General features: G+C 41.5%; 1 protein-coding gene across 1 annotated transcript; it reads right to left on the bottom strand.

Annotated features, from left to right (window-relative positions):
• Positions 1–401: 401 nt before the first annotated feature.
• Positions 402–8,383, bottom strand: LOC145164622 (uncharacterized protein C630.12-like). Its single transcript, XM_079083329.1, has 14 exons — positions 8,307–8,383; positions 8,089–8,224; positions 7,900–7,988; positions 7,728–7,795; positions 7,617–7,647; positions 2,730–2,799; positions 2,557–2,649; positions 2,266–2,474; positions 1,952–2,182; positions 1,762–1,840; positions 949–1,059; positions 750–821; positions 606–673; positions 402–480 (listed from the first exon to the last, which is right to left on the bottom strand). Exons 1-14 carry the CDS (start codon positions 8,381–8,383, stop codon positions 402–404), a joined length of 1,413 nt encoding a protein of 470 aa, XP_078939455.1.
• Between the last annotated feature and the right edge of the window lie 9,937 nt (positions 8,384–18,320).

Genomic DNA, 18,320 nt, shown 5'->3' with positions numbered 1-18,320 from the left:
ATACCGAGAGACGACGCACGTTTATGACACGCTTTTACGACGCACAGTTATGACACGCAATGCGTATCAAGGAAGACCCTGTCATAAAGAAAGACGACACGCATTTGCGTGTCGTAACCTTAGGACGCGCGTGTTTATGACACGAAATGCGTATCAAGGAAGCCCCTGTCATAAAGGAAGACGACACGCATTTGCGTGTCATAATTTTAAATGTTTTAAAAATATGTATATATTTGATAGAATTACTAATTTTCAAATTAAACAACTGATTGAAATTATCATAATACAAAATAAAATACCATACATAAGAACGATAATTCATTTCAAAAAAAATATCACATGTCAAACAAGTTACCTAACATTACATGTCAACCAAAACTACATGTCAATACTAATAACACTTAAAAACATGCTTTTCCTGCATTTGGAGCACCCACTATTCCTATATCAGCAACCAACTTTAGGTCCAATTCCAACCACCTGTAAAAGAACAACATTGTAAAAGAACAACATTAGAAGATCAACATTTGCTTGATTTGATGATTCAACATTAGTTTCCCTTGGACCTATTCCTATTAAAAAGATACATATGAGAATATATATACTGTTGAATCTCAAATGTGATTTCTTGGGTGTCTGTTGATAACTTTGCCAATGCTTCAGAGTCTTCATCCTACATGGCATTACATGAGTCGTATGTTAAGAGTGTTATTGTATGTTGTTAGTATTCAAAATTTCTCCACTATTACCATTGAAGAGGTAAGTTCTTGAAAAGCCAAATGGGTTTCCTCCTGTGCAACCAAAAGCTCTTTGTATAGCTGCTACAAGATACCAAATGAATTGATTAAAAAAAGAATAACAACATATATATATATATATATATATATATATATATATATATATATATATAATAAAAAAAGAAATCATCATAAAGTCATGAAGTCAAACCTTTTCATACTTATTAATGACATCCTTATCTTTTTCTGTTTCCAAATCTACAACAGAATCCAAATTCTGAAAACTTGAAGCCTTATCCTTCTCCATCTCCAATACTGAGATCTACATTACAAAATGAACAAGTGATTCACAAGACATTGAGATCAAACCTTTTGTAACAGGTATTGCTATGTTTGAGTAGTTTTGTTTATTTAATACAATGTTGTAACATAAAAAGAAATGAAAGTACAATGCTGTAATAGGGAAGGAAATGAAAGTAGGATGCTATAACGGGACAAAAACTACGAGAGAGAGAGAGAGAGAGAAGAAACACCTGGCAAAGGAGGATTTTCAGGCTTTAACAATTTGTAATGTTTTTTGTTACTTTTGCTTGAAATGTTCTCTTCCCATGTGGATTATGGTACTAATTCAAATACACATTCTGTTTATCTACAAATCAAAAAAAGTCAAAAGGTCAACAGATAATCAGAAAAAGTCAAAATGAAAAAAAACTTGTTTTTATTGACTTTTCAATCTCAACCGGTTTCTTATCCCAAGTATCTCCTAAAAATTCATTCACAGAAACCGCATTTTGAGCTACATCACAAGGGCATATTCATAAATTCACCACCCACCATAGAAGTTAAGGTCACCAGCAAATGAAGCCTTCGACCCCGTAAACGAGAAAAATGGTAACGGAACTGGAATCGGGACATTTATCCCAACCCGAAACACACAAAAAAAAAATAATAAGAATTTTCATATTTTAATAGTTTAAATGTTTTCTTAAGTCATAATATTCATAGGATATGTAAAATTACTTACCTGCCCTGCTTCAATGTCAGTTTGAAACTTTCTAGCAGCCACACTAGATATTGTCAAAATAGCTGCTCCGTTGCCATGTCTGCAACAATTTTTTTTTAGTTTTAAATAATGAAAGCAAAAAAGATGGGAGTTCGTTTTTTCATATAGAGAGGACTAAAATTTACTTATTTCTATTGGAAATATTTTTGGCTTCTTCCAAGCTGGAGGCACGATCTTTGAGGCTTTCTTGATTAAATGCATCGACCCTTCTGCATCCCAAACCGTCTCATACTTACAGTTCTCATCTTCATCTTTCTCTTTGCTACTTTTGAAGATGCCTAACATATCACTCATCAACTCACCAATATGTAGTTGAATGTTCAACCCATTTGTAGGCCATAACAGAACCACAACAAGAGTAACCACAAATAACACGATATACCTGAGATTTTAAGCAAACTAAAGTAATTAATTATTAATACATGAGAAAATCACAAAAACAAACAAAAAATTATATATGGTTACCATATGTAAATGAAGAGCTGTGTAGGAAGAAAACACAGATGAGTTGACACGTACCCTTTATGATTAGGACCATATATGATATATATATATATATATATATATATATATATATACACACACACACACACACATACCTCTAATACAGGCCCATGTTCAGCTAAATGGGTAACACTATACTGATCGTGATCATGTCCAGACAAAACAAGTACCTATTACACAAGAGACAACAGCTTATAATTATAATGACATATTTTTCATTTTTTTTGTTAATGGAATGAAGTGAGTAGTTACAGGTTTGACATAATCCAATAACTTCTTTGATGTTTCTTCTGTAAGATAATTCTGATACACGATTTCATGGTCATCTGTAGCACGATAAATTCTCTGAACATGAAAAGTGAGAGGTTAATAAAAGTAAAATGGATATATAGAAACAAATAGCAACTTGAAAGTACTTATATTACCTGATTTATAATTGGGGAAGAACGTTGAGAACCACAGGATGTTGAATCTTGTCGATAGAGTGGTATATGAAATGTTGGTTTAAACTTCTTAAACAATGATAATTTGCTTGCTTTAATCTGCTATTATGAATCAAAACAAAGCAGGAAGAAAGCAAAACAAACAAAGAAGGAAAATTGACAGCAAAGAAAACAACGTGATTGAAAAAAAATATGAAGGAGCAAGGAGAAAACTTTAATGCTTAAAACTCAAGTTCTTCATCAATAAAAGAAAAGCAAAATACACCTATTTATAGGCAAAGAAAAAACGAGATAGCTACTTAATTTCCTAGACTTGTTGCCCAAGTAAAACATCCTAATTTGACTCTACTACTAACTTTCCATATGCTGTGAGGTTTCCATAATCTGAATTACTCTTACATTCTCCCCTGTAATTCAGAAACTGTTATCTCTTCAACTCCAAGCAACTTTCTCATACTTTCAAACTTCACTTTGTTCATAGGCTTGGTCAAGATGTCAGCTTTCTGCTCATTAGTATTCACATGCTTTACTATAACATTGCCTCTTTCTATATGATCACGAATGAAATGATATCTTGTATCAATATGTTTACTTCTTCTATGAAAGACTGGATTTTTCATCAAATCCAAAGCTGACTTGTTATCCACATTCAATTCAAATGGACCAAGTTTTCTTTCGGTCAACACACCAAGCAACCTACTTATCCAAATGCCTTGACATGTTGCATTATTAGCTGCTATAAATTCTACTTCACATGATGACAATGCAACACACTTTTGCTTTTGTGAATTCCAAGTAACAAGATTGTTGTCTAAGTAAAACGCCATTCCACTTGTACTTTTTCTATCTTCAACATCTCTTGCTAGATCACTATCAGTGTATCCAATCACGCTATTCTTTCCACCTTTCGTATATGATAAACCATAGTCCACAGTTCCTTTTACATACCTTAGTATGTGCTTCACAGCTACTTGATGTTGCTTGGTTGGTTTCTCCATGAAACGACTCACAATGTCTACATAATAAGCTATGTCGGGTCGTGTGTGAGTAAGATATCTTAGCCCTCCTATGATGCTTCGATATGAGGTAGGATCTACGAGTTCACCTTCTTCATCCTTAGTCAATTGTATCTTTGACTCCATGGGGTACCTGCAAGGATTACAATCAAACATCCCGACCTTGTTTAGGATGGTGTTAGCATAATTCGTTTGTCTCAATGTGAGACCATTTTTATGTTGATTAACCTCGATGCCTAAATAGTAAGTTAGTATCCCAAGGTCACTCATTCAAAATCCTTGCTCATTTGTTGTTTGAACTTGATTATCTCATCCTTGTGACTTCCAGTGACAACTAGATCATCAACATAGAAACCAATTATCAGTATGTTCCCCTTCTTTTTCTTCGTGTAAACTGCATACTCTTGTGGACACCTTTCAAACCCCATCTCTTTCATGCATTGGTTTAAGCGAAAATTCCAAGCTCGTGGAGCTTGGCGGAAACCATACAAAGCTTTTGCTAATTTGTACACCATTTTTGGTTTGTCTTTCTTCACGAATCCCTCCGGTTGTGTCACATAAACTTCTTCTTCTAAATTGCCATTTAAGAAAGCTGATTTTACATCAAGGTGATGTACATTCCATCCATTTGAAGCAGCAAGAGCAAGTATGATTCGAATGGTTTCCAAACGAGCAACCGGTGCGAACACTTCATCAAAATCTATGCCTTGTTTTTGTACGTAGCCTTTAGCGACTAGACTTGCTTTAGATTTTAATATTTTTCCATTCGGGTCTCGTTTGATCTTGTACACCCACTTTAAGCCAATAGGTCTTCTATCCTTTGGCAACTCGACTAAACTCCATGTTTTATTTTTCTCAATTGCACTTAACTCACTTTTCATAGCTTCCATCCATTCATCACTTTCACTTGCACTTGAGAAATTTACCGGTTCTTCTTCATCTTGTAAAAACATAAGTTCATCACTTTCTTCGTAAATATCGGCCAAACTACGATATCTTTGTGGAGCTTCACTTTCGGATGAACTATCAAATGATGATTGAGGTGTAACCGGGTTATCTTGTGGTGTATATTCTTCATCAAAATTTGGATGGATATCTTCTTCCTGTTCAGCTTCAATATCAAGCATGATATCAAAGGTGAATGTTCCATTTGTCATGACTTTGAACTTTGTTGTAGGTCCCCACTGCCACTTAGCATCTTCTTCGAAAATTACATCTCTTCCCACTTGAATTGCTCCAGTTTCCGGATCAAGTAGTCGATAACCTTTTGTACCTTTTTCAACTCCCAAGTGTACTAGCTTCTTACATCTATCATCGAGTTTTTTTAGATGTGTGCCTACTATTTTTGCATAAGCAACACACCCAAATACTCTCACATGATTAATGTTTGGCTTCCGACCGGTCCATAGCTCATAAGGTGTTGACTCTTTTAAGGCTTTTGTGGTTATACGATTTAGGATGTAGACTGAGTGACTTACAGCTTCACCCCATAGGACTTCTGGAACATTCATCCCTTTTAGATTGCTTCTCGCCATCTCTACTATTGTTTGATTGCGTCTTTCTACAACACTGTTTTGTTGCGGGGATAAGGTGTTGTATAGTGGCGTTTCAACCCGGTTTCTTCATAATATGTAGTGAATTGTGTTGATAAAAATTCACCACCCCGATCGGTTCGAAAAACTTTTAATTTTAAACCCGTTTTAACTTCAACTTGTGCTCTAAATTTCTTAGAAACAATTAAAGCGTCATCCTTGTTTTTCAACATATAAACCCACATAACTCGTGTATAGTCATCGACAAGTAACATAAAATATCTATTTCCAGCTGGTGTTGGTGGTGTGATCGGACCACAAAGATCTCCATGCACGAGTTTTAGTCGTTCTTTAGCTCTAAATTTGGTGTGCTTTGGATAGGATTTTCGAGCTTGCTTGGAGATCAAGCAAGCTTTACACAAGCTTGTAGGAACTTCAATTTTGGGTAAGCCTTCCACCATACTTGTATCAGCCATGTGTTTTAGTGCATTGAAGTTAACATGTCCAAACCGCTTGTGCCATAGCCAAGATGCCTCGCCTTGTTCTACAAGTAAGCACTTTGAAACTTCTTCTTCAAGTATGGCCTTGTACAAACGATTGCTTGATTGTTGAACCTTCAATAATTGTTTTCCTTGTGGATCATGAATCCATAAATATAATCCAAGCATCACAATCCGATCTCCATGTTGAGCTAATTGTCCCAAACTAATAATATTGCTACATAACCTTGGTATATAGTATACCTCTTTCAGCAATCTACTTTCACCATTCTTGCATTTGAACATTATTGAACCCTTCCCCTCTATTCGAAGTCTAGATCCATCACCAAATTTCACATAACCTCTAGTAGACAGATTAAGTGTTTGGAATTTGCCTTGTTCGCCAGTCATGTGGTTTCTTGCTCCATTGTCGAGATACCACACTTTTGATTAGGTTGGAGTTTGTTCACTTGATCTTAGCTTGGGATTAACTTTTTCCTCATTCAAGTAAACTTCATCGTTTACTTGGGCTGCAAGCAGAAGTGCCGACTCATGATCATTCTGTCCTTGAGTTAGGTTAGCTTCATGATTCCTCTCACGACGTGGGTTCTTACACTCAGCAGCGTAATGACCAAACTCTTGACAATTATAACATTGAACTTTAGATTTATCACGAGGTTGATACGATTCATTCTTTCCTTTATTTTGTTGATTACCACCACCTCGTCCTTTGTTGGAGTTGTTGTAACCACCTCTTCCTTGTCCTCGTCCTTTTCCACCTCGATTATTGTTATAATTGTTTTTCCGTTGTTTTGAACGATCTTCATTATTTTTCTTCTTTTCTCGTTCCGTCCACTCTTCATGTGTTAACAATAGCTTCTTCTCATCGGGTTCTTTATGAACCCCAATACGAATCTCATGAGCTTTTAATCTTCCGACCACCTCTTCAAACGTCATCTCGTCGAGATCTCCAAATTGTTCAATTGTTGATGCAAGTTGAACAAATTTGGAAGGCACGGCTCGTAACAACTTTTTTACTATGTAAGATTCTTGAACGGTTTCACCAAGAGCACGAATATTGCTCACAATACTTCCAAGTTTTGCAATCGTCCACAGTCTCTGATTCACTCATGTTCATCATCTCAAATTCAACTTTGAGAGTTTGAACTTTGGCTGTTTTGACTCGATCTGCTCCCAAGTGCATCGTCTTGAGTGTTTCCCAAGCTTCCTTTGCCGTTTGCTTCTCCGCAATCGTCAATAGGACCTCCCCCGGAATCGCTTGGTAGATGGCAGCCATCGCCATCTTGTCTCTCTTCACACCCACCGGATTTTGTGGGTTCTTCGGCTCTATGGACTCCCACACCTCTTGAGCTTGCATATAAATCTTCATCTTAATAGACCATGCTGCGTAATTCGTCTTAGACAGCATTGGGTATTGAAGAGTAATCGATCCTTCTTTGTTCGACATCGCACCAGATTCGCTCTGATACCAAATGTTGGTTTAAACTTCTTAAACAATGATAATTTGCTTGCTTTAATCTTCTATTATGAATCAAAACAAAGCAGTAAGAAAGCAAAACAAACAAAGAAGGAAAATTGACAACAAAAAAAAACGTGCTGGAAAAAAATATTAAGGAGCAAGGAGAAAACTTTAATGCTTAAAACTCAAGTTCTTCATCAATAAAAGAAAAGCAAAATACACCTATTTATAGGAAAACAAAAAACGTGACAGCTACTTAATTTCCTAGACTTGTTGACCAAGTAAAACATCCTAATTTGACTCTACTACTAACTTTCCATATGCTGTGAGGTTTCCATAATCTGAATTACTCTTACATATGAGTTAATAAAACCCTTGGAGGTGAATGAGTTTCTATAAAAATGCAAATAATGTTACTCCAAATTAAATTGAAAACTATACATCAGATAAAGTAGTGCAATTTACATACATACCCCTTGACACGCTAGTAACAAACTTCCATGCAGCAGAGGTCTGGTTTTGTTGTGGATGACCTGGCAGAAATAGAACCATCATTATATAAATTATACAAGAACCCTTTTTTAAATTTTGGAAACTATTCTTGAAATCGTACTTTATTTTCTCTAAAGTAATCAGGTTCAATAATTTTGGGCATCAACAACAATAAATTCCACTTTTCCTGCTGTGAAGTTATAGTTTCTTGAACCAAATACCTTTTCATAGCGATTAATTACCTATTAAGTAGATAAAACAAGTTATGAATCATGACACATGACCTTAACAATAATAGAAAAAAAACATATATTCATATATATGTAATATGAAAATATATACCCGAGGCATGCGAGAGTGATAAGCTGCATAACCAATATCGTGGTTTCCTGAAAGGAAGTATACTTGATTATTGGTAGCTCTTTCAAGATTCTTAAGGTCGAAAATATGTCTAAACCGATTTAAAGAATCTTGCCATCTGAAACACCCAACAAAAGATGAGCTTCAAAGCTTTTCACTATTATAACAATTTATAAAGATACGTGTTCTTTTTGCCTTACTCTTCATCGGAAAGAATAGGGCCACCATCAAAATAATCACCCAAAAACAAAATCATGTCAGGTTTGAACCAAATCATATAAAGATGAACCTTTAGGCATTGCTACTGAATCTGCATCCTTCATCCTCCCAACACCAGCGGCTTCACCAAGTGGAATGGGATCAAATATCTTACAAGGCAGCTTCATTAGAGATGATTCGTTGTATTTCAAGAAATCCTGTAATTTAACAAGAAATACATTTGATTTATTAACTTGACAATTGCATGTTGATAGAAATAACAATAATATGAAACTTGCAAAGAGAAAGAGAAAGAGAAAAGTCAACTCAAACTTCAGTACAGAAACCCGGTCCCACCTTCTTTCCATACACGCCACATCAAAGGGGAAACCCAATAACCCCAAATCCACCAAGCAGGAATGCTATCTACATTGATATTTGTTAAAAATTGATTTAGTAATAATATTGAGATGTAAATAATTATATTTATTTTTTATACCTCTAGAAAGTATGAATCCTCCAACTGCCATAACAACCAACATGGAAAAAGATTCAAAAGTATTAGCAACTATCATATTTCTTCCTAAAGCTCCCATCATACGAAAAAGCCCTATTGACATTTGATGCAAAGAGAAATACAACCCAAACTCCTTCAAACATCTACATATAGAAAAGATGTTATTTTAATAAGATGTCAACATAACAAAAGTAAGAAAAGGGAATCTTGAAAATATACCTAGAAAATTGGGGATCAAATCCAACAAGATAGTATGTAACCACAACCCAAACACCGCATTCTATAATTGATGATGGAATACTTAAAATCCATGAAGGAAGTGTGTAAGCCGAACATGGGTATAAATGTAAATCTCTATGCTTGTAGATAACAGGAAGCTTAGTTATCAAACATAGGAACCTCCATGAATCCACTAAACAAAATCATAACTATTGCAACCAACATAAGCTGAAAAAACACACCTGTCATGATTAAATAATCTAGATAATAGTAATAGTAATAATAAGTTACATACATTTACGAGCTTTTTGAGAGGCTTGAACTCTTTGTCTAGGAAAGTTCAACTTGTTTCTCACTAAGAAGCTACACTGGGAGCTCTTGATTCCACTAGACCTCCCAATGAATAAACCCTAGCATCAAACAATTCTAATAAGGAATATATTATATATACATATCAATGAAATTAGAATTTGGGGGCTAGGGTTAGGGTTAGGGCTAGTAGCCATGAAATATAGCACACTAATTGTTGTTCAGAACATGTTCATAGTTATGAACTCTGTAATGGAACTATAAATGGTGAAATGAGATCGAGAGGCGCTTTTTCGGCCTTAAGAATGTCAAGGATATCAGTTGCATCTCTAGGAAGTTGGTCGAGAGCCACTCGTACCTCCTCCTCCGAGTTTTGTACCGGAATAGCAATGAAGCAGAAAAAAATGGAGAAAATTGGGGTGAAGAAGAAGAAACCTGATAGCAGATTGCAGGCAGGACAGTCACTCGTGGTATGCAGAGGTGGAAGAGACGTTCCTGATACACGTGTAGACATGAAGGTTTCAACAACCCTATCGATGTTCCCGATACCATAACTCTCGAATTTGAAAACCTTCTATCTTCTTTAAATTGGCTCGTATGATTGGAAGAATGGTGGTGGATGAAGCGTTCGTCGATAGGGCCGATAAGCCGCCGCTGTGTGAGGCCAAAAGAGACGGTGAGTGTTGGAGGCGGTGGTGGTGGGTCAGGGCAGAGACGAAGGATGTGAGATATGAGAGAATGATAGTCCTCGTGACGTTCTTGAAAAAAAGCACTAGTTTTCGTCCCCATTTTGTAATAGGAACGCGCGTATAAAAATTATAAAGCGACATGGTGCACATGACACGCGCTTATGATGGGTGTCTTCCGTGTTTTTATTTTTATTTTTTTCTGACACAAATTCTAGGGCGCGCAAAAATGCGCGTCCTAAATCCTTCAAAATTTTGGAGAGATGACATTATTTTTACGTCGCACACTTTTGCGTATCCTAAATCCGTTCGCGTCATAAATTGCATGTCGTAAAAGGCTGTTTTTCTAGTAGTGCCTGCTGGTGGGCCGGCATTGTGGCCGTAGACCCACCTCTACTGGAAGGTAACTAACCTCGATAACTGCGTGTTGAATCTCGCGGAAAGTAGTCTCTAATAGCTGCTCTGATGACTCCCGGCTCAAAAGAGTCAGAAATGGTGTCAATCCTCTGGATCTACAAGCTCTTGCTGGATCCTTGCTTCTTCTTCAAGCTCCTTTCTTCTTTTCTCACTAAAGCAACACACCAACACTCTCAAATGGCTTCTAGAACACAAAGGCACACAAAGGGAGCTAGGGTTTTCGTGGTGGCTGGATAAGAGTGAAGGGAGGCTGAACTAACAGGGGTTATGTTCTTTATATGGGGAGCAAACTCTAATTTTAGGGTTTAATGATCTGCACACGTACGCTGGGCTTACATGCACGGCTTTCGCATTTCCTTCTCATGAGTACGCTAAGCGTACATGGCAATGTACGCCCCGCATACGATGTTCCTCAGCCCACTCTTAAGGGCCCAAGGTCAAAGCCCAACCAAACAATTCCCTCAGTTAATTAAGGTAAATAATCATAATACCTGGAAAAGTCCCGGATGTTACAAATCTCCCCCACTTGAATTAGACTTCGTCCTCGAAGTCCGTTGCTGCTGCTGAAAACAGCTCAGGGTAGTGCTCCCACATCTCATCTTCCGGCTCCCAAGTCCATTTCGAGCCCTTGCGGTGCAGCCATTGCACCTTTACCAGCTCCACCCTCTTGTTCCTCAAGTCATTCGACTTCCTGTCGAGGATCGCCACTGGCCGCTCAATGTAGTTCAGGCGGTCATCCACCTGAATATCCTCCAAAGGCACCACTGCCGAGTCGTCCACCAGGCACTTCCGTAACTGGGAGACATGAAAAGTACTGTGAATCTGACTGAATTCGGCTGGCAGGTCCAGCCGATATGCCACCTTTCCCACCCGGGCTATAACCCTGAAAGGTCCAATGTACCTGGGGCCCAACTTGCCCCGCTTCCTGAACTGAATGACACCTTTCCAAGGCGACACATTCAGGAGCACCATGTCCCCGACCTGGAACTCCAGGTCCGAACGACGCTTGTCGGCATAACTTTTCTGCCGAATCTGAGCTGTCTGAAGCCTGCTCCGAACCTGCTGGATCCTTTCTGTGCTCTTGAGTACCACCTCAGTACTCCCATGACCCTCTGTCCAACCTCACCCCAGCATATCGGGGTCCTACACTTCCTCCCATACAACATCTCGATGGGAGGACGGTCGATTCTCGCGTGATAGTTGTATTATAGGAGAATTCTGCCAAAGGAAGGTAAGTATCCCAACTACCTCCGAAGTCCAGAACACACACCCGCATCATATCCTCCAGAGTCTGGATGGTCCGCTCACTCTGACCATCCGTCTGCGGGTAAAAAGCGGTGCTAAAGTGCAGACGACTACCCAGCTCGTTGTGAAACTTCTTCCAGAACCTGGAAGTGAACCGCACATCCCTGTCGGAAATCACCGAGACTGGCACCCCGTGCCGAGCTACTACCTCTCTGATATAGATGTTGACCAACTTTTCGGCCGAAATGCTCTCAAGAATTGGGATGAAATGGGCGCTCTTGGTCAACCGATCCCCGATGACCCAAATCGAGTCCACTCCCCACGCGGTCCTGGGAAGTTTCGTGATAAAATGCATGATGATATCTTCCCATTTCCACAGCGGGATATCCAACAGCTGGGTCTTTCCGTGAGGCCTCTGGTGCTCGGCCTTGACCTTCCTGCAGGTCAGGCATCTCTCAACAAACCAAGCTACATCCCGCTTCATGCAGGGCCACCAATAATCAATACGAAGATCCCTGTACATCTTCGTCGCCCCGGGATGGATAGAAAACCTAGATTTGTGCGTCTCCACCATCAGTACCTGGCGCACGCCTCCATGGTATGGGAAAAACACCCTACGGTGTAGAGTCAACAACCCATGGCTGTCATAATCGAAGGAGGGAACTTGTCCCACAATACGCTCACTCTTGCGATGTTCCTCCTTCATAGCCTCCTGCTGGGCCTCTCGAATCCGCTCCAACAGCGGAGTCACCACCGTCATCCTCATGCAAAAGTATCTGATCGATGCTATCTTACGGCTAAGCGCATCGGCCACAACATTGGCCTTCCCCGGGTGGTAGAGGATCTCACAATCATAATCCTTCACCACATCTAGCCATCGACGCTATCTCATGTTCAGATTCGGCTGATCCGTGAGATACCTCAAACTCTTATGGTCCGTGTAAATGGTACAATGGACCCCATAGAGGTAATGACCCCAAATCTTGAGGGTGAAAACAACTGCCCCCAATTCCAAATCATGCGTCGGATAATTCGCCTCATGAGGCTTCAGCTGCCTCGATGCATAGGCGATAACATGCCCCCTCTGCATCAATACCGCGCCCAATCCCGAGATGGACGCATCGCAATACACTACAAAATCCTCCACACCATCGAGCAGGGCTAAGATTGGCGCCTCGCACAATCTCCGTCTCAATGTCTCAAATGCGGCATGCTGCTCAGGCCCCCAGCGAAAGACCACGACTTTCCTTGTCAATCGGGTCAAGGGCACGACTATCTTGGAGAAGTCCTGAATGAATCTCCGATAATAACCTGCCAATCCCAGGAAGCTCTGAATCTCAGATGAAGACCTCGGGACTTCCCACCTCATCACAGCCTCCACTTTGGCCGGGTCGACCGAAATCTCGTTCTGGTTGACAAGGTGCCCAAGAAACTGCACCTCGCGCAACCACAACTCACACTTGGAGAACTTGGCATACTATCTCTCCCTCCTCAAAGTATCCAACACCTCCCACAAGTGCTCCGCATGCTGCTCCCGAGTCTTGGAATAGACCAAGATGTCATCAATGAAAACTATCACAGACCGATCCAACATCGGTCTGCACACGCGGTTCATGAGATCCATGAACGCGGCAAGAGCATTGGTGAGCCCGAAAGGCATCACCACAAACTCATAGTGACCATATCGTGGGAAAGGCAGTCTTCTGCACATCCTCCTTTCTGACCCTCATCTGATTATAACCTGAACGGAAATCAATCTTGGAGAACCAAGATGCCCCCTGAAGCTGGTCAAAGAGATCATCAATCCTCGGGAGTAGGTAGTGGTTCTTCACCGTTACCTTATTCAAGTCCCGGTAATCTATACATATCTGATGCGACCCGTCCTTCTTCTTCACAAATAGAATCGAGGCTCCCCAGGGTGAACTGCTCCATCTGAGAAATCCCTTGTCTAACAGCTCCTGCAACTGTATAGACAACTCCTGCATCTCGGGAGGAGCCAACCGATACGGTGCTTTGGCTATTGGAGCCGCACTAGGAACTTGGTCGATCCTGAACTCTACATGCCTCTCCGGAGGTATCCCAGGCAACCCTTCTGGAAATACATCCGCATACTCTCGTACCACTAGCACATCGCTCACCTACGCCTTACCCGTCTCCCAGGTATCCATAACATAGGCGACATACCCTGCGCAACCCTGTTGGAGGTAGCGCCTAACCCTCGCTGCTGAACATAAAGCTGGTCCGCGCTCGAATCACCAGCTCTCCCCCACTTGGGGTCCTGATCTTAACCAACTGCTGTGCGCAGTCGATTACTGCCCCATTGGGGCTCAACCAATCCATGCCTATAATAACCTCGTTCCCCTGCAATGATATGGGAACCAAATCTACTAGGTAGCACTCCTCGTACAACCTCAAAACACAATCTCTGAAAACCTCAGATGCTCGCACTGAGCGGTCGTCCGTAATCTCAACCTCTAGAGGGCAATCCAACATGCCCGAGGACTCAGGGAACCTCTTGCTAAGCGCAAGAGAAACAAACGATCAGGTAGCACCCGAATCAAATAACACCTGAACTGGGATACCGTTCACATGGAACGATCCTAAACACAACATATAATATGGCATATCAATATCACAAGTGACATATATTAAACGATTAGGGAGAAGAAATCATACCCGTCACCACATCGGGTGCGGCGCGTGCCTCCTCGGTTGTCAACTGAAATGCTCGGCTCCTCACCATTGTAGCCTCTGACTTGACCTTCCGGCCATTCGCAACTCATGCAATCGCTGTATTCGGCGCCACCACTGGCGCTGTTGCTGTTGCTGTCAATCTGGGGCAGTTTGCCTTTTTATGGTCCCTCTGATTGCAATGGAAGCAAATCAGATCTGATGTCTGAAACGTGGGGGCGGGGGCAGTACAATCCCTACCAAAGTGTCTCGTCTTTCCGCACTTGTAGCAGACCGACGATCCCGCTCTACAAGCTCCCTCATGCGGCCTGCCGCATTTCCTGCAACGACTCTGGACCGGCTGGCCCTTTGACCTAGTGTCGGATCCCTTGGGTTTCTTCCCAGAAACCCCAGTAACCTGCTCTGTCTCAGCCTTCCTCTTCCTGAGGTGCTCCAAATTGATCTCCCTCTCCCTCGCCCTAGCGATCATGGACTCCAGGGTCGGGCAGGCTGAATAGCTGACATGCTCCCGAATATCAGCCCTCAACATATCATGATAGTGGGTCTTCTGCATCTCCTCATCCCCTGCATACTGAGGTACTAACAAGGCCCTCTCTCGGAACATGGCGGTGATCTCCGCCACTGTCTCAGTAGTCTGTCTCATATCAAGAAGCTCCCTGACCAGCTGCTGAAGCTCCACAGCTGGCGCAAACTCAGCCCTGAACCTGGTCACAAAATCTGACCAAGTCATAGCCTCGATGGTTGGGGCTCCCAATGAGTCATCGACAGACTCCCACCAATCCTTCGTCTGTCCCTCAGACATCCTGCAGCAAAGCGGACCTTCGACCCCTCCGGGCAGAAGCTCATCAATTGCGTAGACTCAATGTTTGCGATCCATCTCCTGGCAGCAATGAGGTCCTTCACCCTATGAAAGTCTGGCACACCACTCCCCCTGAAGTCCTTGAAGGACAATATGCGCGTCCCTAACTGGCTAGACACCAAGTCGCTCCTGAATGCCCGGAGGCGATCCTCCATCAGCTCGATAATCCCCTCCTTGATCGATCCGAAAATAACCGGGGTCGACTCAAGGATAACTCTCGTGATCTCCGACGCGATGAACTCGCGTAACCTGTCATCAACCTGCTCGGATCCCGCACCCGAGCGTGATCCTGAACCTGATCCAGACCCTGAACCTCCTGCTCCATGACGAGTAACCACCATTATGAAATATAACAAATAAACGTCAGGGTCATACATACTCTTGAGAGGTCTCACACACTCCCCAAGTTCCCTGGTTCGATCTTAGCCCTCCTTGACTCGAGTACGGATCCTCTGCTTCCAGTAGTACGGGCCCATACTACCTTCCACATCTATCCATAATTTCCTCAAGCATTGCTTCGACTTCACCAAGTCCCTTCTAACAATACCGGTTTGACTTCAGCTGCACAAGGAGTCCCTACCACCTTTCCCTAACTAGCTTGCGAACACTATTACATGTTCGCTTACTAATTAGTTAAAGCTAGCTAGAACCCCTATAAGCACAAAGCAAGCATCATAGTGCATCGAGTAACCAAATCAAGCATAACCTAATCAAGCTATCATACTGCTGGCTAGACAGCCCTAGCATACAGTTCTATAAGCTCACACATTTGGCATATAAGGCATCCTTCCTAGATCCTTAGCTCTATTCTAGCATGCAGTTCTCATATATCATATAACATAACATAACAAGTATGTGTATCTTGGGGAAAAACTTACTTTAGCTTGTGTAAGGTCCTAAATCTGAGGATCCAAACCAGTGATCAAACAAATAGCAATCAAACAGAGTAAGAATGGAGTAGAAGAAGGATTAAGCCAAGCATGCACACGTTTATATCGGAAAAACGTCTAGTACACCTTGGATACACACACACTAGGCCGTAAACAGTCTGACAACCCACTGCTACTGACATAAGACTGACAGACTCCTATATATAGAAACAGACCAACCGTAAACCAGGTTCACGGTCGTGAACATGATCACGGCCGTGAACACCTACACAACCGTGAACATACAAGATTAAAAGAACCAAACCCTACCAAGACTTATACAAGATTCAGCCCTTCTCAATGATGAGCACATCAGACCACTCCATTGACCCAAGTCACATCTGCTTCTCGATAATCTCAGCAACCATAGCAGTATACTCTTTAGCGGCGACTTCAAAGATATCTTCAGCAACCTGGATTTGATGTTGAGCCAAATAATGTATATCCCATTTTCCAAATTGAAGCAGATCTTTCTTGTCAAATATCCGAAATACACCTTCTGGGAATCTGATGACAGCAGAAGCTGTGGTTTCATCATAGACCTAGTAAAGCATACTCTTGAGAGAACCATCTTGGAAGTTCTGCACAATAGGAATCTCATTTAGTTGGCTAGTGGGAGGCCACATCACCGTCTTGAAAGGCTCATTATTCTTTGGATCCAGTACATGCGGGAATCTCTTGATAAAAGACTCAGCAGTCTTCATATCAGTAAATCCCTTCTTCACTTGCTCTTCCAGAAAATGCTTGAAATCTTTTGCTTGTGGGTCATTGGAGGGATTAGCAAAGGGAGCATTGGCAAGTTCAGACAGATCAACCCTTGTCCATGAACAAAAGTCATGTTTGTCCTTGTAATACTCCACATTTGAACTTTTACGCTTCACAAGGCACAGTTTCAATTGGTCATGAAAGCCCCACGACACAATTCCTGACCGATCACCGTACTTAGTACCAAATTTTTTCTGTTTGAGCTCAGTAACGGTGAGTCGGGGTTGATCACCGCGAACGTTCTGATCGGAACTCCTTCTGAACATCCACCTTTGTTTCTTAGAAGATGAAGCTTGTTTAGCTCGCTTCAAAGCAACTATGTGTAGAGCTTGAACTGGCTCACGGTCAAATCGATCAACTACTCGGGTTATTTTGACAGCGGGAGGATCAACAAGGGGTCGTTGTTGTGAAGCTTGGGCAAGGTCAGCTCTGCCTGTTTCTCCGACAGAAGATTTGAATTTGTCACCAAATTCCACAGCCAGTTTATACTTGAGGTCGAAGTAACAAGCAGTCAGATCTCCTAGGTGTGTCTGTAAATCAGAGATCTGGGTTGACTTTAGAGAGTTATCTACTTTAAGCCCAAAGACTTCAGTTTTGAGGTTGACAATTAGAATATCTCTCTCAATGATTCTCTGATTTAGCACACCCATTTCTTCCTTCAGCTCTTGAACAGACGGGTCCACTCCCCTTGGCTGCCTTCCTCAATTGAGATGCCTTTTCCTCGAGGAGGAAGGCCTGATGTTTCTTGTTCTGCCAAGACCTTTGAAAGCCTCTCTAAGGCGATGTGGTGTGCCGGCCTTGTGGGGGAAGAACCTCCAGGATCTGAAGAGCTCCCAGACTCAAACGTTGTGCTTGGACCTTCTTGGGTCAGAACGATTGGTGTAATAATTGTGGTAGGTGGTTGCATTGGTTGTTCTTGATTTCCAATAAACACTCCTGGCCTCGGGTCAGCTCGCCTCCTTTTCAATGGAGGCTGAGAGGCAAACGTCATCACAAGATCACTCTCAGTTGGCAAAGAAGATGGAATAGCAACATGAAGGAGGAGGAATCCTTGATGCTGCCTCCATATCAATTGAGGTGTTGGCCATCTGATTTGAAGAAGTAGGAGGCAATGCTTCTTGAACGTCACTAACTCCCCCTGTCTCTGTTGCTGGTTGAGCAACGTCATGGACAAAGTCAAAGAAAGAATCAAGATCTTCAGTTGTTGGGTTGTACTCATCATGCTCAAAGTTGAATGGAATGTCATCATCGTTAAATCCAGATAATTCACCACCTAAACTTGTGTCTTTATCATAATCTCCCTCTACAATGTTCTCCATTAATCCTTTCTCACCATCACTTTCCTCAACATCATCATTCTTATTATCAGCATCATCATA

This window comes from Lactuca virosa, chromosome 3 (assembly GCF_052849685.1).
Source record: "Lactuca virosa cultivar CGN04683 chromosome 3, Lactuca_virosa_CGN04683_v6, whole genome shotgun sequence".
Classification (NCBI taxonomy): Eukaryota; Viridiplantae; Streptophyta; class Magnoliopsida; order Asterales; family Asteraceae; genus Lactuca; species Lactuca virosa.
The sequence above is the reverse complement of the archived record's forward strand: the minus strand, read 5'-3'. Positions and strand labels throughout refer to the sequence as shown.

Coding starts and splice junctions, on each gene's coding strand:
- LOC145164622 (XM_079083329.1), bottom strand. CDS start 8,383: ATGATTTGGTTCAAACCTGACATGATTTTGTTTTTGGGTGATTATTTT. Junction 7,989..8,088: donor ATCACTCTCGCATGCCTCGG/GTATATATTTTC, acceptor TCTACTTAATAG/GTAATTAATCGCTATGAAAA. Junction 2,650..2,729: donor CTTCCCCAATTATAAATCAG/GTAATATAAGTA, acceptor TTTCATGTTCAG/AGAATTTATCGTGCTACAGA.